Below are 23,293 nucleotides of genomic sequence, written 5' to 3'. Positions count from 1 at the left end.
CTAAGCAATCCCAGCAGAAGTTTTCAGACTGAGTAGATGAAGAAGGATTACGTCCTAAAATAATATATGTAAAGCAGCCTAGGTTAGCTGGCACACCATTAAGTTTGCATCTGGAGCATAAAAATATCAGTATCCTGTGATGAGAATTATTAGAAAAAGTAGGCCATTAAACCAGTTAAATGAGGAGATCGTATATTACCAATACATTGAAAAGAATGTAATACAGAATGGCACAGAAGTCCTGAAAGGAGAATCAATTTCAATAAGCCAATCTAGGTTATTATGCCAGCTGCCTTTATTGCACCATTTTCAGACATCTGTGAATGTTATAAGAAAAGAACAGTAAACAGATAAGACAAATTGCTAAATTTCGTTATGCTTCATATCACAATTGTCGTTAAATTACTCAGATGGTGTTGGTGAGGTGTGTATCACATCTAAAATCTGTTTCGCTCTTTTGTGTGGGGTATACACTTGTTCCTACAGACAAAAATGTCGACTGCCATACGTTTTTCATATCACACAACACTTCAAAGCACAGATTCTACATCATCTCACGGAAGTAAAAGCAATAACAGCTATCTTCCTGGTCCTTTCGAATTCACTTAACAGCACAATGTGTCTTTTGCTTCGTCAAACATAAAAAAAACTGTTGCAGAAACGCGGGAAATGAGCGTCATACAAAGATTACACTTAACATGACATTTTGCAGAAGTCAGAGATTATCGTGACAGAGAGTTAAAGTCATGTGGTACAGCATTACATACTTGCACTAAATTTTTAATAAAAATATCACATAGTGTAATTTGAAACTACTTGCAGCCAGTACTAGTAGAATCAATTATTCGTGACTCTACGCAGATGTTTCGAAGAGTCATTAAACATTTTTTTTTGTTATTGATTATATGCCACTTCTAAATATGATCGATACACACGTCGCCAGTACATTAACCATAAAGCAGCAAAACACAAATCCGTGAACTGTTAAAGTTGTTTGGAGATTTGTATAATACTAAAATCATTTACATTCATTATTGCTGTTTATAATAGTCGTCTTAGTAAGAGGTTTCTAAAACTGTCTCATGGGTTCGTTTTCCCTAAAATAGTACATTAAAATTAAACAATTTAGTCAGCAGCAGAAGTAAAAAATCCACTCCTGCTTAGAAACACAGTGCTGCTCTGCAAAAATACCGACTGAATTAATGTACATAAAAACAGTCCCTCATGTTATTCTATTGACACCGAACGAAAACTACGAGTAGAACTGGCGAAAAATCCTTTAAAAGTATTTTACATGTGCGTCTGCTCATTAAACATTTGTGGTAGCCCATTTTGAAACATGTCCTTATATGTCTTCCTCTTCCAATATATTCATGGTTTCCCCCCAGTCTGTTCAGTGTTTAAGTTTTACTTTATGTCCAACATGTAGTGGCTGTTTCCTCTCAGATGGATAATAAATATTAACGATTTGTTTCACTCTTTGTGTGTTCTTTAATCTGTCTGTTAAAACTGATCTCCATTTGCCGTGGGTATAATTTATTGCAATCCCCTCTATATCTTCTGCAAATGCCAGTTTGAATGAAAGGCAGTTCATTCAGCATTTTATGATGTACACTGTAATTTAACGAGTTTTCAGTACAGAAACCAACTCGAACCTTAGTACTGTGGAGCATATGTGCTAAATTATCTGTCTCCTTTCATATGTATTGCGTGACAGTGTATTTTAAATTTTTTTTCCCTCGCTAAAGTGGTTTCGTCATAAGTCTAACGGATTAAGCATGAGAAAAAACCGTTTGTTGATAGGAAAATACCATGGTTATCATTCTCAGTGACTAATAAAAGAAAAAAGTACATGAATTTTTCATAAAGAAAAACCTGACGAGGATGTAACAAATAAATTTAATGCATAAATAAAAAAATGCTTAAATTCAGCTCTATTTTCACGAGAAAGGACATTAAAGTTTGTGTAATTATGAATCCCGAAACAACAAGACTAAGGGTTGCACCAAAGACATATAAGGAGGAATCAATGATTCGTCCATTATTGAGTGCTAAGTTAGTGCTGAGTATTTTTTTAAAAAAAAAAAAAAGAATCTTAACAGCTTGATTAATATACATTTTTGATACTAAATTTATGTTTAGAAACTAGCAAGAATTAACAAAAGAGATGAAATATCCACACAAACTTCCCATTACCAGAGGCAATACTCATTTTTAGGAAGACCTGATTAGAATATGGCAAAGCCAGTGTGATCAAAACATATTAGTTGACTGTAACATTACAACCTAGCAATAGGAAACTGCCTTTATGGGCATACTTGTGAACACCTTTGTTAGCTAGATAGAAAAAAAATGTCTTTTTTTTTTTTTTTACTAAATTCAAGCAGAGTGCTGATAAAATCAAAGATTACAGTTGATATGTTGATAACACACGCAGCATCGAAGAAATAGTTTACATACTCAAACAGCTAAACTACATGTATAAGAAATTGCAGATTAACTCGTAATTAGCATTTCAAAAGGGTATTAACTTTCTCGTTGTAAAATCAGTGTATTAGGAGTTTCTTCGGCATCAGTTCGTTAGTTTTCCATGTAAGTGAAGATACTGCTACCAGGCCAGGCCAGGTCGAAGCATATAATGTATTTGGAGACCGGTTCCATCGCTTTCTACTAATGCACATAAAAGTTCCCCCAGTAGTTGTTAGCTGACAGTGTGGTCTCACTCCTTGCAGTTGGCGCAACCGCTGTCGTTCTCGTCGACAATACAGGCGGTCTCTCTTCCGTCATCCGGCCAGCAGACGTCTCCCGGCACCACAGCCACCGTGGTCGGCTGGGGAACAACCGAGGTGAGTTCACTAATGTTAGGAGGGTAAGGACGAAGTGAGCCTCAGAACACTCCGAACTGTACTTGACGGTGATGATGTTGATGATGATGACCATGATGATGATGATGATGATGATGATGATGATGATGCTAACAGCCGTGAGTGAGACAATCTCGGTGATGGCATATAACAGTGACGTACACCCTATTTGTTTCAGTCGTCCACCTCCGTGGCCAGTGCCCTGCTGAAGGTTGACGCCCCTGTGTGGTCGGACGCAGACTGCGAGGCAACATATGATTACTACTTCATGTCCCCGAGGGAGACCAACATCTGCGCTGGAGAAGCCGACAGAGGAGAATGTGGGGTGAGTGCTCGTATTTTCTCTTCTTCGTTTATAAATCTACCTGAAAGTTTCTGACTTCAAACGTCTGCTGTGTCGGGCAGGTGAACGGTGTTCCCTCGATTTTCACTACGCATTGTCCTTCTTCTTCTTTTATTAATCGACTGTAACCATTCTCCGTGTATAAACTTCAAACCCATGCCAATGTTTTATATGTAACTCACTACAAAAGTTAATGTAAGAAGAAATAGAGTATAGCATCACAAAGCTGAGCAGAGACAAACCAGTAGTCGTGAATCATATTCGTACTTCTAAAATGGACGGATCAGATGTATCTATATTACTTGTATCCATGTTGTAGTCTTCTGTACAGAGACTGGTTTGATGCAGCTCTCCATGCTACTCTATCCTGTACTAGCTTCTTCATCCCCCATACATATTGCAACGTACGTCCTTCTGTATCTGTTTAGTGTATTCATCTCTTCGTCTCCCTCTACGATTTTTACCCTCCAAGCTGCCCTCTAATACTAAACTGGTGATCCATTGTTGCATCAGAATATGACCTACCAACCGATCCCTTCTTCTAGTCAAGTTGCGCCACAAATTTCTGTTCTCTCTAGTTCTATTCAGTACCTCCTCATTAGTTATGTGATCTACCCATCTAATATGGAGCATTCTTCTGTAGCACCACATTTCGAAAGCTTCTATTCTCGTTTTGTCTAAACTATTTATCGTCCACGTTTCACATCCATACATGGCTACACTCCATACAAATAATTTTAGAAACGACTTCCTGACACTTAAACCTATACTCCATGTTAACAAATTTCTCTTCTTCAGAAACGCTTTCCTTGTCATTGCCAGTCTGCATTTTATATCCTCTCTACTTCGACCATCATCAGTTATTTTGCTCCCAAAATAGAAAAACTCTTTTACTACATTAAGTGTCTCATTCCCGAATCTAATTCCCTCAGCATCACCCAACTTAATTCGACTACATTCCAGTATCCTTGTTTTGCTTTTGTTGATGTCCATCTTATACCCCTCTTTCAAGACACTGTCCATTCCGTTCAACTGCTCTTCCAAGTCCTATGCTGCCTCTGACAGAATTACGATGTCATCGGCCAACCTCACAGTTTTTATTTCTTCCCCACGGATTTTAATACCTATTCCGAACTTTTCTTTGTTTCCCTTACTACTTGCTCAATACACAGATTGAATAGCACTGGGGGAGGCTACAACCCTGTCTCACTCCCTTCCCAACCACTGCTTCCCTTTTATGTCCCTCGACTCTTATATTTGCCATCTGGTTTCTGTACAAACTGTAAATAGCCTCTCGCTCCCTGTATTTTACCCCTGCCACCTTCAAAATTTGAAAGAGAGTATTCCAATCAACATTTTCAAAAGCTTTCTCTAAGTCTACAAATGCTAGAAACGTAAGTTTGCCTTTCCTTAATCTTTTTTCTAAGGTAAGTGGTACCTTCAAAATTTGAAAGAGAGTATTCCAATCAACATTTTCAAAATCTTTCTCTAAGTCTACAAATGCTAGAAACGTAAGTTTGCCTTTCCTTAATCTTTTTTCTAAGGTAAGTGGTAGGGTCAGTATTGCCTCACGTGTTCCAACATTTCTACGGAACCCAAACTGATCTTCCCCGAGGTCGGCTTCTACCAGTTTTTCCATTAGTCTGTGAAGAATTCTCGTTAGTATTTTGCAGCTGTGACTTATTAAACTGATAGTTCGGTAATTTTAACATCTGTCAACACGTGATTTCTTTGGGATTGGAATGATTATATTCTCTTTGAAGTCTGATGATGTTTCGCCTTTCTCATACATCTTGCGCAGCAGATGGTAGAGTTTTGTTAGGCCCGGTTCTCCCAAGGATGTCAGTAGTTCTAGTGGAATGTTGTCTACTCCGGGAGCCTTGTTTCGACTTAGGTATTTCAGTGCTCTGTCAAACTCTTCACACAGTATCATATCTCCTATTTCATCATCATCTACATTCTCTTCCATTTCTATAACATTGTCCTCAAGAGCATCGGCCATGTATTAACCCTCTATATACTCCTTCCACCTTTCTGCCTTCCCTTCTTTGCTTAGAACTGGGTTTCGATCTGAAACAACGTGAGAATTATGGTCAAATGAACATATGATAATATCAGTAGCAGCAGAAAATGCAATAACGGGAGTAGGATTGTTTATGAATAGGAATATGGGGCACATAGTGAGTTAATGTGAACATTTCAGTGGCAGGCCTGTTCTCATCAGATTCGGTGGCAAACCAATATTCCGATATACATATCAATGTAGCAAGCAGAATGAGTGAGTGTACTAGAGGTATATGAAGACACTCGAAGGGTGATTCAATATGTGAAGGAATATGATAATCTAATGGTTATGTGGGTTGGAATGTGGTTGTAGAGGAAGTAGTAGATGAAAGGGATACGGTAGAATATGGGTTTGGCAGTTTGGTAGTAGAAATGTGAGCGGAGTAAGTTCCGTAACAGATTTGAACTAGTTACAGTGCATACACGGTTCAAGAATCATTGGAGGAAGAGGTATATTTGGAAAATACCCGGAGGGAAGGGGAAGTTCCAGTTGGCTTAAATAATGCTCACGCAGAGATTCCAGATCCAGATACTAAATTGTAGAACGTACCGAGGAAGAAATACCGACTGTGACCACTATTTTGTATTGAAGAAGAGTGAATTCAGTTTTAAGAGAATTGTCTGGAAGAATCAGTTTGAAGTTCATATGTGTGGTGCTACAGGAAAACGCGCAGTAAGCAGTTAAGTTGAAGAAAAGTGGATCCCTCTGAAAACATCAGTCACAAATGTTGTACAGACAAACGTAGATATAAGGAAGGTAACTACAGAGAAATCATGCGTAATAGGAGAAATTATTTAATTTACGACGTAACAAGGAAGAACATAAATATTCAGGGGAAATACTGGAATATAGAAATATAAATTTAATTAGGAATGAAATAAATAGGATGTGCGTGAAATACGAGGCGAAATGCCTGAAGGAAATGTGTTAAGAAATCGAAATAGGAATGATCGCGGGACTGACTGAATTAGTATATGGAAAGATCAAAACAACCTTCGGTGTAACGAAAAGCATGCATGGTACTAAAAGGAACTGCAGAAGATAAAATGTGTGGAAGAATGCACAGGCCTGAATATGTGCAACAAATACTTAAAGACGTAGGGTGCAAGAGCTATTCTCAGATGAACATGTTGACAAACGAGGGAAATTCGTGACGGACCACATCAAACCATTCAGAAGACTGATAAAAAGAAAAGAACGCGTAATTTTCTAGTTTCGCAGCGACAGAATATCAACTCAAGATACTTTGTGATTCCTGTTTTGTTCGTAAGGTCACATATATACGTGAAAGGTGCGAATTTATGTCTCATAAAAATCTACACCAAATATCTGAATGGGATATGCCTGATTGTGTTTAATTATTTTAGAAATTTGTACAGACTTACTGAGTTTCACTCACACTGAAAAAATTAAAAAGGAATTACTTTGTACCAGGAATTTGTAATTTAATGTTGAAGATGTGATCTAACCTCAATACTAAAACTTCATCTTCTTCTAAAGCACTGCAGGGCACTAATCCTTACGGCATTTCATACCTCAGCATAATAGGAACAATTGGAACCCCATTGATTTGGAGATGGTTGAAATGGCTCTGAGCACTATGGGACTTAACATCTTTGGTCATCAGTCCCCTACTTAAACCTAACTAACCTAAGGACATCACACACATCCATGCCCGAGGCAGGATTCGAACCTACGACCGTAGCAGTCCCGCGGTTCCGGACTGCAGCGCCTAGAACCGCACGGCCACTGCGGCCGGCCTATTGATTTTGAGTTCTGTTACAGCCAGTATCGTGCTTGTTCTTCGACTGAGATGAGGTGAAGAGGATTAAGGGTGGGGAAAAAGTACGAACGAGCTGATAAACTGCTAAACAAGATATAAGCCACGGAAGTCGATGCTTGTCTGCTTGTACCAGGGCATACGCTTGATTGTTTTCTTGGATCAGCCGCTGGCGCGGAGTCTTCAAAAGGCGGCATTAGGCTCACTTACAGCGTTTCAGGACAATTTAAGTGTTCTACAATAAGTGAATAACTTTAAGAATATTTCTTTCTTTTTCAGGGAGATGGTGGTGGTCCTCTACTGGTGAACGGGCAGCAGGTGGGAATTACCTCCTGGGGTGGTTACGACTGTGCCACTGCCGACTCGCCAGGGGTCTTTACTGAAGTTTCCTACTACGTCGACTGGATCAATCAGAACGCAGTGTGAAGTGGAAAGCTTTTCGATTTTTTCTTTCTGTGAACTATAGTAACCACAATACTAAGCCTTAACAAATAAAATCTACTTTGCTCTCCACATTGTACGTTTATTTCAGTCTGTGCCTAGAAAGAATCAAACCAACTGTAAAAAATCTATGTACACTGCTCCGTGTCGACTACAATAAGCACTGACAAGAGTCTCAGAGTGACCTACTCCTGAAGATTTTCTTTTGAAGAGTTTTGCAAGGCGAAACCAAAAGGACGGTCTCAATCCCTGGTGTTGCCTAACCATGATTTCCTACATGTTTAATTACTGTACTGCTTATTGTTTCTTTCGGTTTTACTTGTACACATATTGGTCAGCACCGTTATACAACCCATAAAAAGAGTGGCTCACAAACAGTGTGGTTAAGATTTTGATTCAAGTATCCTAAGCAGGCAAAAGGGAAACAGAATTTTTAAACTGCAATTAAATACTTCATTAAATGAAATCGGTAATTGGTAATTGGAGATTCAATGTGCTACTTGTCTCGAGTTCAGAGCGACGTTGTGTTTCAGCGAAGATTATCGACACTCCTCTAAAAATCCTTGTGAGCTGTGATTGTATATGAGAAACTTGTCTAGCAAGCACGCACAACACGAGAAGTCTCAACGACCGTTTCGTTCTGACTGATAAAGAGAAAGACATGAAATATTTGAATAATGCAAAATTATACGAAACAAGTGGCGGAAATCACTGGAGTATAGTATGCCTAATTAATTAGCCAATAAATCTGAGGATAAATTTTCACCTCGATAGCTAATTTTTTCGGCAATTGCTAAGCGAGCAATGGCTTCTCAAGATGGGGAACAAAGGGGGAGAGGTGCAAATAATTTTCGGTTTTCTAGAAACCGTATTAGTAACAAAATCGTGGCGCTGTCAACTGCGCGGTTATCAACGCCCATATAAATTTTCGATCTTTACTCAGTCCAGTCTCGTCGCTTTTATGAATGATGATGAAACTGTAAGCACAACACAAACACGCAGTTCTCGGGTGGAGGAAATCACTAACCCGGCTGGGAATCGGACGCGTGACCTCGTGATTTAGACGAAGCAACCCTAGCCAATGAGCCAGCCACGAGCTGCGGACTGAAAAACGTGAAAGCTCCAAAGGTACCCCCACGCTGTTCGTCTGAACAGCTGCAGGAGGGATGTCCTGCCTTCTTAGTCAGGTTGGAAATGTGTGGAGGTGTTGCGTTTTAGAGTCCACCATAACTTAGGCGGTGGGGGAGATACTGCATGCGCAAGTGTTCGTTATTAGTTGCTATTTCAGTAGCGATGGAGCCTTGCTTTATCGAACGGAGCGTCTTTGTTTACGACACCTTATTGTAAACGGTCATTCGGTAGTGCTGACGCAACGAAGATTTCGCATTCAGTTCTATGTTGGTCAACACGATGCTGTTCCATCTCGGCCAAAAGCAAAATGATGGTTCAACAACTTCAGAACTAGAGGAACGGTGAGATCTGGAACAGCTTGGGGAGGTGTTCGGACTGTTAGAACATCAGAAAACATCAAGAAATTTCGACAAGCTGACGAGGTCAGTCCTCGATGTACAGCAGTAGGAAATGCTCGCGCTTTGCTCATTCGAGACATGCCAGTTGACTGCCTTTTGCACTTTCACCTTCACATTCATCCTTTTAAAATCATGGTAGTTCAACAACATATTATGTATATATTGCGCCAGTTCTGACATGCCCTTGGTAAATATTTTTTCAGTTCACATTGTCCTGTTTGCGAGCGACAATATTGTTTGTGTTATGTCTTGCCAACTGCTTTGGAATCCTGTAATACGTCTGGCTAAAGTGAAAGACATCAAATTTCATACGATGGCCAGAACAAACATTTTTGTATAATGGATCCTGGTTTTCCACCACGAGATATAAATACACTGTTTGGTTTTACTTTCTTAAGTGGTGGAATATCACTGCCTTCACTGAATGTCTTGTATACTACTACCTCAATGCCATGCAATATCTCCTGCAATACACGATATTTGGGTTCAAATAGAGTTTTTGAAAATGTACGTACATGTTGAAAGTGAATCTTCATGCTACATGTTAGCAGAGACAGATTACGACTAGTCTTCCTATACTCCGATGCTCTAACAATCAAGGCACTTATATCATCAGGGTGCAGTGAGACTTTCCTTTCCTCCCCATGGGTTCCGTTATCATTGCAGGATCAATCACTTATGCTTGTGGTGAAGTTGCCTTATACGATCAGTAATAATAGCAACTGTACATTTACATTGGCATGTGGAGAAATTTATAGGGAAATAAATAACATGTGTATAAATCTTAATCTTTTTCCCCTGCTGTATACGTTACATAGCATTACCGGTATGTTGTTGGGAATAGTATCGATCTGCGTTATCGACCTGCTCTGCAAGGCAAACTACATGTCTGGCCCCTTATAGGCAATCTGGTAGGCAACTCACCAAATGTGGATGTGTTGCCTCCCCCCACCTTAGGCCCATCCAAACCTGTCATCACGCAGACTTCTGCATACAACAATTACACACTCAGAGTATGCCCCATGTCATGAAGTTGCTGGACATATCCCGGTTTATTAGCAATGGCATGTTCCACTGTATTCAGCCAACGTGAAATACCTATGCATCTCCATCCCTGATATTCTTACGTACATATACTACACTTTGGAAAAGACGACGTGGTATAGTAACGACAGTGTTATGTTCTGACATCAGGCTGGAACGACACCTACCCTGCAGCCCTGAGGGAAGGGTGACACTATGATCCAAGCTATGTAATGTTGCATGATGACCTAAAAGACGTCAGTGTATGTGTACATCCTGACACATTGCCCTAATATCACAATGTCGATTGGTTGCCTATAGGGGCTGTCCTTCCTACACGAAATCTGTAACAAATACTGACACAAATCTTTGACATGCTGCTTTGTGATGAAACCTGTTACATGTCTGCTGACACAGCTCTCAAAAAGAACGTATGCTACAGTTCCCAATGGAATTCCTGCAGTCACTGGCACTATCTGGCACTCCATTACGCTGTTTGGCGCTGAAGACAGCACAAGCATTATGTTACTCCAAAATCTAAATGTAGCAGACTTCACACTGGCATGCATTTTTGCATGATGGAGACATTAACAAACGTGATAGATGAAACAGTCTTAACAGGTAGGGCTGCCAGTGAATCAGTGTCCATGTCTCGTATACTGCTAATTCGATAGGGAATCCCAGTACCATTTTGTAGGTTACTTATGCCTTACAATTGACTTTATCTATCTTGGTAGATAAAGCACAAGGGCTGAGTATGGAGGTATGTGGCCTCAAGTTTACGGCACCGTATTTCGTGCGTGGCCAGTTGTACATGGCTTGTAGCAGAATGAGGTAACACAGCAATTTATATATCATGGTACTTATGAACAGTACACATATTGTATATTACAGTGTACTGTTATTAACAAATGTGTCCGTGCATATAATCTGTTGTGTTTGCATTTCATTCCTCAATGGATATCTAACAGTCGCTGGTGGTTGGTGGAGTCTGCAACATGAGGATTATTGCTGGGACAGAGCACCATCACACAAGCAAAGCTGGGGTATTCAGTGGGTGAGAAGAGGACGGACAGCTGGAGAAGTGAGGAGCTGATGGGCAGAGATGGGAAGGAGGAATGGAGGAGTGGACCTAGAGATGTGCATATTATATGTGGTATATATGTACACAGATGTGGCTTAATGAGTGTGTGTGTGTGCCTATGTGTGTGTGTGTGTGTGTGTGTGTGTGTGTGTGTGTGTGCCTATGTGTGTGTGTGTGTGTGTGTGTGTGTGTGTGTGTGTGTGTGTGTGTGTGTAAAGCGGAATTTATCTATGTCTGTACAAGTAAGAACCCTTCCTGGGCTCTATACCACTGTGGGCTAAATATGACGAACAGATGCCTTGCCTCGAGAGAACTAACATAGTGGGGTTTATAAAACGATACCTCTAATATTTATGAAGACACAGACATGCCTAATTTTAAGGTCCTGCCATGAAGGCTGCTCCGCACAACAGTTGTGTTATCTGAGAATGGTATCGACCTGCTACATCAGCTAGCTTTTCAGGACATCCTACACATAAATAGCAAGAAACCGTTCTCCTACTGCCAATGTGTAAGTTGGCCAGTAAAACAGGTGTGTTATGTTGGAAGAGTGTAGGCTTCCTTTGCATGGCTGCCTATACATCATGGGAAATAGAGTTTTCAAGGCCTTGGCATATCGGCTGTGCTGCATTACAGAGTATTGTACGTGTACCAACATGCTTTATTGGCCACCTTTTCAGGGACTACACGTATCGATAGGCATGCCCTGGCAGAAAGTTGAGAGTGATGAAGGAGGAGATGAAGAGAGAGGAAGGGCAGGAGGAGCTGGATAGGGAGGGAGAGGGCAGGGGTAGAGGTGCAAGTGAAGATGTAAAGACAGAGAGGGAGGGGTAGATACACTGACAGATTGGAACATGAGATGGACAGAAAGAGGGGAGAGGATGGACAGAAAAAGCTGAGAGGATGGCGTGGACCAATAGAGAGAGAGTCAGGAAGGTGATGGGCAGGGAGGGAGAGGGCAGGAGGAGATGGACCAAAAGATGTCCACATTATATGAGACATAAATACAAGCAAGCACTGCAATAGGGAAAAGGCTACTATTTAATAAATTATGTTCAACAGTGCATGGATATTATATACTCAGTTATTTCCTGTGGAATAGTAGGAGTTGTTTAGTACCAGTAATTTGTTTTTAATCTCTTTTTAGCTGATTTAGATCGCTGTCATGTAGCTATACTCATTTTAATAATCGAATTAAATGGTTGATTGTTAATCACAGAGTATATCACGCCAGGTAATTGGTGTGATGTATATGTCGCATCTAATTCAAGTCTGTGTATCTCGTTATGCCAGGTAATGGATGTGATCCATATGCCATATCTAATTCAAGTCTGTGTACCTCGTTTTACCTTGTTATGATTGCTTTTGAAGCTTTCATGTGCATTGAGAATTGGTCCCTCGGTTTGTACTCTCTTCCTCGTAGGACTTAGCTCTTCACAAGCGGTTACTAAATATTTGATGATCAGAAAGATGAAAGGGATACATTACTCATATTCTTGGACAAAAAAAGTTGTTTTGATTTGCTTTACTTTTAACTGTTTGAAACTGACTGGTGTGGTCATGATCTGGTAACATGTTTATAGAAGCATTAATGGTTTTCTTCTGCCTATGCATTTACTAAAATAATAGGCTTACCTAAATCACATACGTTTTGTAATTGAGAGGAAACATGGTCAAAAGTCTATTATAGATTTCAAAACTATTAATTAAAAAGTTGGAACTTGTTTACTTAGAGCAGTTACTTGCCAGGTTTCACATATGTAGTGCTGTGTCGTCGCTCTTAGGATGGGTTCTTTGCCTTTGCAAAGTGCATAAATTTAAGGGATTGTTGTCATTGTTGATATCTTTCTTCTGTTTGCCAATAATGCTGATGCAGTGTTCTAGGTTTGATAATTCATTAAACTAGTTGTTTGGTTTAGTATCTAATACCAATGTGATTATTTCCAGTGCTCTCCTACCACCACCAGAAGAAACTCATCCGAAAGTTAGGTTGGGGACTTCATGTCTGCCTCATCCACCTCCATAGCTCAATTCGTACAGTAAAATCAGGACTACGAGCAAAAAAAAAAGGGTTTTTACCAACAGGGAATACGTACTCATACACAATGCTCACACATGGCCACAGAAAGAATACATTTTACGCCTAATAACAAACATAACGACAGTTAATTTCATATCTAAATTTTTTATCATGCACATCAGCATTAAGACAGAGGGCATACCTGTAATTTGAGCATTACACAGGTGCCTATGCGCCGGAGATGACCAATACTCGAAGAGGGCCTGAATTCGACAGAACACACGCATGGAATGGTAACTTACTCGCATGTGACTCCACATCAACTTTTTGTATGAACTTGGGGACGTAGCAAACTCCAGTGTAAAACACTCAACTGAAGATGGTCGAATAACTGTGAACTGAAATACTGTTGCAAGAAACTGACGTCATCCGCATGCAGTTCCAGAACTTTTCAGAAAGCTAATTACGTCATGAACTTAAAGAGTCACAATATGCGTCTCGTCCAACAGCAGCTGCAGTTCTGGGTCGTGGCTTACTTGGAGGTGTATGATGGCATCATCATACTCTTTTCAAACTGAAGAATTCCTCCTGTTATGGCTGCGAATGTGTGGCGAACGGCCTCTCCTTAAATCGCCTTATATTTCAACATGTTGCTTACGGCAAATCAACTCTTTTCGAAAAGTGTTACTGCTCATCTGGCCTCTTGGACTGTATTGTGTATTAACTTTTCCATTCCATGTTGTTAGTAGAAATTTAAAGAATGTGCAAAGCATGATATACTTGGAAGATTCAAAAGCATCAGAGAAGATATCATTTCTGAAGCATTGTCCAATATTAGGGCTGTGATTTTAAATTTGACAGTAACTGCTTTTGCCGTATTAGAAATATTTTCCACAGTTCATCTTTCTTCAGACTGGAATAACTCTAGAAACTATTACTTTGATTCTTTTCATGTATAAAATATACCATGAGTTCGTAGAAAATAATATTGTTTACAAATGTCAGCTTGTCGTTGCCTATGCAGTTATTTTCAGTTTCTTCAAACAATGGGCGTTATGAATTTTGGTAACGTTTTCTAGTTTTTAAATTATAATTTATGCAAAACATAAAATATGGTGTATCCAACGTCATTATTTTATTTGGTGTGACTTGTCTTATAACATTTTCAAGTCTATGTATGGTAGGATTGCAAACGAAAATCGAGGGCGTCACAAAAGAAAATAAATCAGGCTCTAGTCACGAAATAATGGTTATCTGGATACTACCTGACATTCACTTTTTTTTTTTTTTGGAAGAATATTTCATCTAAACTGGAAACTGTCATCACTCAAGACCATTTATGAGAGACATTTTCCGGAATTTCAGCAGTTGATTGTAATACTGATTGGCTTCCTGATCCATACCATTTAATAGGTACTGTTAGATGACTGAACTTTAGATGTCTTAAGTTTTGTTGAGGAATGAGAAAAATAAGGAGTTTTCTCCTAACAGAAAGGACGATTTACATTTTTTACCCAGTTTTGTAATATACATACACCTCATGAAGCTACTCTATTCGAGGTTAACATGGGTATCTTACATCCTCCAAAGAAGAAAAATATGTTGTACACAAAAATTAAATACTTGCTACTAAAATGTACTTTAAAAAAAGTAGAAACTAGAAGTGAGATGAAATGTACAGGCTACGTATTCTAAAATATATTTGTGTGTAATATATACATAATACATAGTAATGCAATACACATACTGTTATTATTACAATGGAAGATATCCATGGTGAGCCAGACTCTAAGGGAGAGCACTGAGTCAAGAAGGAATGAAGTCAAACTTTGATCTGAATCGATGAATGAGCCAAGAGTGCTGACATCTGCTCCGCACAGAGTCAGCAGTGGTGTGGAAATGGAGAGTAGTGGGCAGTAGGGAAGCTGAAAGTATGTATCAGTAGAAGAGCAAAGAGATTTAAACTGTAGGGAAGTAGAGAATGGGAAGTGGCGAGTTGTATAGAAACAAAGAACAGTGAGCAGCGATCAGGAGCTGAATCAGGGGATGAGACAAGAGCACAGAGAATGGAGCGACCCCTGATCTTTTTGAGCTCCTTGCTGCTCACTCATTCCCAAGAGAGCTGCCAAGTACTTTCTTCCAAGCTTTCCCTTTAAATCAGGAGTGCAAGTAAGAGGCAAGAAAGTGTCATTTGTGTCAATTCGATGTTCTAAGGAACTGACATCTCTACGCTTTCGTTTCGTTCAAGGCTGACAGAAGGTGCTCCTGAAGTGAGGTGCAACAACATAAACATACACTTCACCCATGGTGTATTCTTCTGCAACACATTCTATGCCATACTGACTAACTCAGCATGTTGCAACGACACTGCTGCAGTAGCACCTCTTCGAGTTTTTGTTCTACTCACTGACGTCCCTCGAGGGACATTTCAGATCTGAACGTTTACTGCTCTTTCTTCTGTGTCACTGATCATTCACTCTGGAAAAGTACATGGTTGTTTGAGTGAGTTTGAGAATAGATCACTGATCTCTAGAAGACATTCCTACTTGGTAGTCACACCTATTTGGTGCCCCTACTTGCTGGCACCAGTTCATGACACAGAGCCATCAGTCTACCAAAGACCTGTAGACCAGTTGCCAAGTGATGAAACTGCTATGAGGAATGAAAGATGCGTTCCCCACAATGGAACCTGTAAAGTTACTGGTTGTAATCAGAAGCCCTGGAACCAATTGCAGTACAAATTGTAGTGCTGCTAACAATTACTCTCTTATTTCATCTGTTTCATTCAATAAACTATTGAGAAAACACTATAAATAAGCACTAATAGCATTAGTGGTGGTAGGAGCGGTAGTAATCCCTTTGCGATGGACTGAACACAGGGGAGTAGACAGATGAATCCTGCATCACCATTGTGGCAAGGTGTGAATGGAGGAGGCTGCCATTTACTTCCTCATCAAGTGACAACATCCCTGTCGTGTGGATGACTGTGATGATTGCTTGTACAGTGTAATGATAATTTGGTGTTTTTATGGATGTAAGGAAGGGCGAGTGACAACTTGCCATCAAGAGTGTCACATTGCACTCATTTTATAAAACATTGTGTAGAGGTTTTGAATTAAGTCCTAGACATTAGGGCATTGACTCGTGATCAGGAACTTCGTACCATCACTCCTGGTCACCTGTCAGCCAAATATTGACAGTGCAAATCTTACACAGGGATATGAACTGGTGTACCTCTGAGATGAGCCCCATCACACAACTGTTCTGTAATGCAGGGGACATGAGGAGTGTTAAATGGTGGGAACTTGTGGTACATGAAGACTTGTCAACTTCAGTATTATCTATTAATATTACAACTAAGCTTATCAGACAGCACTGCATTAAATAACAAAACACGGTCTTCACTGGAGCGAAGGCAAGCGGGAACCGATGTATGCATGCTGATAGCAAGTAACCACTAGCTGCTAGCTCATGCCTGTATTCCATATCAAGCTATCATACTGTTGGCCAAGCAAACTTGCAGCTCCACCTGTACTATCCACACTACTTTTTCTGTTGCTGCCTTACCGAGTCCTTCTTGATTGGCCCTCCACAAACTGACTATATGCTCCTATTCCCCAAGACAACAGTGGCCATCCCATTCTCCACAAGAAGGGGCAGCTACCTCAGGTTTCTGGCAGCCAAGAACCACTCGATTCCCTCAAGCACGTTTTAAAAATTGAAGCCCATATATTGGTATCTCATGCAATGCCTTTCATCATTTATGTTATCACGTAAGCGAAGGTGTAATCAGATGAATAACGAACACTTCACTTAACGAAGGTTTCTTCAGCACTTTCACATACACAAGCGTTGAACGGACTGCCTCCGGCCAGAACATATACAGCTTCAGATCATTTCAGTACTATGATTCTTGACATTTATGGATACATCTAGAAAGTACTCGAACCGAATATAGAAATTAAAATTGTACAGTCTAGGTGAGTTTTAAAATAACGATCGTCCATGCAACATTTTAATATTATAAAAACTTTTTTTAAATCTCATTTTGTTCGTTTACGTTCGTTACATCTGCTCCGGGCGGATGTCGAAAGACACCCGTTTCAGTTCGTCGTTGATCCATTGACACAGTTATTTATTACAGAGGGCAGATAACCCTCTGACCGAACACGCTGAGTTACCGTGCCGGCATCACTAGACCATGGTGCTACTCAGCTTCTTCTGCGACATTGCTCCCTCCTTAAGGGAACAGCGTCTCGGTGTTACGTCCTCCTAGTATGGGAACGAGTCATCGGTCCTGCATACTCCGACTCCCGATGACTGATACTTGAACTGGAGGTGATCTTCTCAGAACTTCTTTTGCCGTTACGCTCTTCATCACCTTTCCGCTTGTTGCCTGTCGCTGGAGCTACGAATTTACCCTGGGTTGCAGGATCCTTGTAGGGCCTCATTAGAAGGACGTGGACAGTATCTCTGACCTTTCGTCGTCTTGTGTTGGTGTAGACATCTTCAAAGTAACGCCTGAGGAGCTTCTCAGAGAGACCAATCTTCCAGATAGGAGTGAAGAAGATCCAGACGAGGTCACCAGGCTGGTAGACAACAGGGTGGTGGTTTGTGTCTTACCTTCGGCGATCGTTTTCTTGAACCTGCAGCGTGCCGAGTCGAGCTAACTGCAGAGCTTCCTCTGCACTGGTTAATACCTGGCCAATTTAGTAGTCGTCCACGTCACAAGGATGTAATGGAAAGACAGTGTCCATCGTCGTTGTCACCTGACTCCCATGCACCAGGAAAAATAGCGTAAATCGTGTGTTATCTTATTTGGCGATGTTGTAGGCAAACGTCACGAATGGTAGCACCTCATCCCAGATGTTCTACTCAACAATGACAAACATACATAGCATGTCGCCTAAGGTCCTATTAAGGCGTTCAATGAGCCAGTTAGTTTGAAGGTGGTAGGCAGTCATCACGTAATGAGTAATTCTTCTCCGACTGCTTATCTGTGTCACAAGATTCGACTGAAAAATTTCCCTCGATCCGTAATTAACGACCTTGGAACACCGTGTTTTAATGCAATGTCTTCCACGATGAATTTGGCTACTTCGGTTGCTTCGGCTGTTTTCATGGCTTTTGTAATTACATAGCGTGTCATATAATCAGTGCAAACAATAATCCATCTATTGCCACTAGCAAACGTTGGAAATCGTTCGAGGATGTCAATCCCAACCTGCTGGAAAGGCGTTTCGGCTGGTCGAATTGGTATGAGTCGGCCACGTGGTTTCTGAGGAACTAACTTTCTCCTCTGGCATTCTCGAAAGTGCGTCACATAGTGACGGACATTCCTAAATAAACCTGGCCAGAAAAATGTCTTGCTTATAATATCGTATGTCTTAATAATACGTCCGGCCTACGGTGTGTCATGGAATTCCTGTAGAACATCTAAACGCACGTGTTTAGGAATCACTGGTAGTCACCTCTTTCTAAACGGATCAACGTTTTTCTTGCAAAGCAATCGGTTAACTCATTAAACTGTCCTTTCGTATCCTCTGACCGATTTCAGGCAAGCATAATTTGAGATATTTTGGCATCGTTCTTCTGTTCAGCAGAGAGATCCTGCAGTGCAGCGAGGCAATCTTCCACAAAGTGTTGATGGTTTTGCACAGGGCTTCTTGAGAGACAGTCAGCATCTTGGTGTTTTCTTCCACTTTTGTACATTATGGTAATGTCATGCTCTTGAAGACGTAGTGCCCACCTGGCGAGTCGACCTTTTTTTTTGGTCATCAGTCTACTGACTGGTTTTAAGGGACCCGCCACGAATTCCTTTCCTGTGCTAACCTCTTCATCTCAGAGTAGCACTTGCAACCTACATCCTCAATTATTTGCTTGACGTATTCCAATCTCTGTTTTCCTTCACAGTTTTTACCCTCCACAGTTCCCTCTAGTACCATGGAAGTCATTCCCTCATGTCTTAGCAGATGTCCTATCATCCTGTCCCTTCTCCTTATCAGTGTTTTCCATATATTCCTTTCCTCTCCGATTCTGCGTAGAACCTCCTCATTCCTTACCTTATCGGTCCACCTAATTTTCAACATTCGTCTGTAGCACCACATCTCAAATGCTTCGATTCTCTTCTGTTCCCGTTTTCCAACAGTCCATATTACTCCCATACAATGCTGTACTCCAGACGTACATCCTCAGAAATTTCTTCCTCAAATTAAGGCCGGTATGTGATATTAGTAGACTTCTCTTTGCCAGAAATGCCTTTTTTGCCATAGCGAGTCTGCTTCTGATGTCTTCCTTGCTCCGTACGTCATTGGTTATTTTACTGCCTAGGTAGCAGAATTCCTTAACTTCATTGACTTCGTGACCATCAATCCTGATGTTAAGTTTCTCGCTATTCTCATTTCTACTACTTCTCATTACCTTCGTCTTTCTCCGATTTACTCACAAACCATACTGTGTACTCATTGACTGTTCATTCCGTTCAGCAGATCATTTAATTCTTCTTCACTTACACTCAGGATAGCAATGTCATCAGCGAATCGAATCACTGATATCCTTTCACCTTGTATTTTAATTCCACTCCTGAACCTTTCTTTTATTTCCATCATTGCTTCCTCGATGTACAGATTGAAGAGTAGGGGCGAAAGGCTACAGCCTTCTCTTATACCCTTCTTAATACGAGCACTTCGTTCTTGATCGTCCACTCTTATTATTCCCTCTTGGTTGTTATGCATATTGTATATGACCCGTCTCTCCCTATACTTTACCCCTACTTTTTAAAGTATCTCGAACAGCTTGCACCAGTTCATATTGTCGAACGCTTTTTCCAGGTCGACAAATCCTATGAACGTGTCTTGATTTTTATTTAGCCTTGCTTCCATTATTAGCCGTAACGTCAGAATTGCCTCTCTCGTGCCTTTACTTTTCCTAAAGCCAAACTGATCGTCACCTAGGGCGTTATCAATTTTCTTTTCCATTCTTCTGTATATTATTCTTGTAAGCAGATTCGATGCATGAGCTGTTAATCTGATTGTGCAATAATTCTCGCACTTGTCAACTCTGGCCGTCTTCGGAATTGTGTGGATGATGCTTTTCCGAAAGTCAGATGGTATGTCGCCAGACTCATATATTCTACACACCAACGTGAATAGTCGTTTTGTTGCCTCTTCCCCTAATGATTTTAGAAATTCTGATGGAATGTTATCCATCCCTTCTGCCTTATTTGACCGTAAGTCCTCCAAAGTTCTTTTAAATTCCGATTCTAATACTGGATCCCCTATCTCTTCTAAATCGACTCCTGTTTCTTCTTCTATCACATCAGACAAATCTTCACCCTCATAGAGCCTTTCAATGTATTCTTTCCACCTATCTACTCTCTCCTCTGCATTTAACAGTGGAATTCCCGTTGCACTCTTAATGTTACCACCGTTAATGTCACCCAAGGTTGTTTTGACTTTCCTGTATGCTGAGTCTGTCCTTCCGACAGTCATATTTTTTTCGATGTCTTCATATTTTTCCTGCAGCCATTTCGTCTTAGCTTCCCTGCACTTCCTATTTATTTCATTCCTCAGCGACTTGTATTTCTGTATTCATGATTTTCTCGGAACATGTTTGTACTTCCTCCTTTCATCAATCAACTGAAATATTTCTTCTGTTACCCATGGTTTCTTCGCAGCTACCTTCTTTGTACCTATGTTTTCCTTCCCAACTTCTGTGATGGCCCTTTTTAGAGATGTCCATTCCTCTTCAACTGTACTGCCTACTGCGCTATTCCTTATTGCTGTATCTATAGCGTTAGAGAACTTCAAACTTATCTCTTCATTCCTTAGAACTCCCACTTCTTTGCGTATTGATTCTTCCTGACTAATGTCTTGAACTTCAGCCTAATCTTCATCACTACTATATTGCGATCTGAGTCTATACCTTCTTCTGGGTACGCCTTACAATCCAGTATCTGATTTCGGAATCTCTGTCGGACCATGATGTAATCTAATTGAAATCTTCCCGTATCTCCCGGCCTTTTCCAAGTATACCTCCTCCTCTTGTGATTCTTGAACAGGGTATTCGCTATTACTAGCTGGAACGTGTTACAGAACTCAATTAGTCTTTCTCCTCTTTCATTCCTTGTCCCAAGCCCCTATACTCTTGTAACCTTTTCTTCTACTCGACCTATTGGATCCTTAAGACCTGTTAGCCAACAAAGTGGATTATAGTCTGCAACAAATGTGGATGGCCTTCCAACGAGATAGTGTCGAAAATTGCACATGGTCAAGATCACAGCAAGATATTATGTTTTGTAGTTAAGTAGTTTCTCTCGGCTAAAATGTCCAAGAAGCTTAGGCTATAACTTTCTCTTTTCCATCTGAAACTTGCACCTGAACTGCACAGATCCCATACCCACTGGCATCTGTGTGTATTTCTGTAGGTGCTCTCTAATCATAGAGACCAAGTACAGGGTCAGTCGTCAGAGCTTTTCGCAGCACATCGAAAGAATCTTGTTGAGCACCACCTCAGATAAATTTAGCATCAGCTTTTAACAACTCTTGAAGTGACCTGACGGTGATATAAAGGTCTTTGATAAAATGACGGTAATAGGAACATAATCCAAGGAAGTTTAACACATCTCTGATACTTTAAGGAATAGGAAATTCCGTTATAAATCTCACCTTTCCTGAGTCTGGCCGCACACCTTCGTTTGTCACAAGGTGTCAAAGTATTTTGATTTCATTTGTCGCAAAAAGACACGTTCTTGGATTAAGTTTCAATCTGCCTTGTTGGAGACACTTAAGAACGGCCCTCAGTCTTCTTATATGTTCATCAAATGTCTCTGGAAACACTATAATGTCGTCTAAATATGAAAGACACATCGTCCACTTCAGGTGACGTGGAACATTATCCGTCATCCGTTCAAAAGTTACTAGTGCAACACCAAATGGCATCACCGGCCGTTGTGGCCGAGCGGTTCTAGACGCTTCAGTCTGGAACCATGCGACCGCTACGGTCGCAGGTTCGAATCCTGCCTTGCGCATGGATGTGTGTGATATCCTTAGCTTAGTAAGGTTTAAGTAGTTCTACGTTCTAGGGAACTGATGACCACAGATGGTAAGTCCCACAGTGCTCGGAGCCATTTGAAGCCAAACGGCATTACGTTAAACTAATACAGACCCTCAGGGGTAATGAATTCATTTTTCTCGCGATCAGCGTCATATACTTTGATTAGCCAGTATCCCGAGTACGTGTCCATTGTTGAGAAAAACTTAGCCCCCTTCAGACAATCCAGTTTATCGTCAATTCGTGGAAGAGGGTATACGTCTTTTTTATTTATCTTATTAAGCTTCCTGTAATCAACACAAAAGCGCCAACTGCCATCCTTCTTCCTGATGACCACAGGCGACGACCATGGGCTCTGTGAAGGCTGAATTATGTCATTCTTTATTATTTTGTCTGCCTTGTCGCGAATTATCCGACGTTCCGTTGCTGACACACGGTATGCTCTCTGGTTTATTGGTTGATGGGCTGCAGTACTAATGAGGTGCTTCACCGTCGGTTTGTGTAATTTGCTCTTCACCTGCGGATTGGAGCATTCACAGACTTTTGAAGAATGGCAAGTAGCTTCTTCTGTTGTTCCTTACTGAGAGCTGGTGACAGTCGAGCTATAAGATCTTGTCTCGTAGTGGTAGCGCTAATTTAGCCCACAGGCTCAGCATGGGAGTTTTCTATGACGCTCAGCTGTTCTTTAATTAACGGCTAAGCGTTTGCAACGCACATGCGTCTTGGGAGGATCTGCGGTTCTCGGCGACAGTTCACTACACTCTTATAAGACGATCAATTCTAATTGCTGTGTATGGTCAATTATACCAACAGGAATGGTACATCTCCCTGTAGGTTTTACATATTTCCCATTATCCACCCTCAGAAGAGACATTTTGCTGTCGACGAATAATATTTTCTGCAGCTGGCGACGGTACTTCTCCGAAATGACTGAATATGATGCTCCAGAGTCCGTAAGAGCTTGGGCTTGTCTGCTATCCATCAGGATATCGACGTAGTTCCATATCATGTTTGCAGTGATCCACGGCGGAGAATTTTTCTCTCCGGCGGCCTTACCTCCAAGGAAGGTCGCACCCTTTAGTTTTCCAGGTTG

At 40.8% G+C, this 23,293-nt stretch overlaps 1 protein-coding gene across 1 annotated transcript in view; it reads left to right on the top strand.

Annotated features, from left to right (window-relative positions):
* Nucleotides 1–23,293, top strand: part of LOC126267513 (anionic trypsin-2-like) — a 123,517-nt gene that overhangs the window by 66,606 nt on the left and 33,618 nt on the right. The window contains exons 5-7 of the mRNA XM_049972812.1: nucleotides 2,733–2,846; nucleotides 3,043–3,189; nucleotides 7,332–7,479. Of these exons, the coding sequence (XP_049828769.1) occupies nucleotides 2,733–2,846; nucleotides 3,043–3,189; nucleotides 7,332–7,478 (408 nt within the window). The 3' untranslated portion in view covers nucleotide 7,479. The remainder of the gene's footprint in view (nucleotides 1–2,732; nucleotides 2,847–3,042; nucleotides 3,190–7,331; nucleotides 7,480–23,293) is intronic.

Source organism: Schistocerca gregaria, chromosome 4 (genome assembly GCF_023897955.1).
Source record: "Schistocerca gregaria isolate iqSchGreg1 chromosome 4, iqSchGreg1.2, whole genome shotgun sequence".
NCBI lineage: Eukaryota > Metazoa > Arthropoda > Insecta > Orthoptera > Acrididae > Schistocerca > Schistocerca gregaria.
Note: the sequence above shows the minus strand (reverse complement) of the source record. Positions and strands in the feature narration are given on the sequence as shown.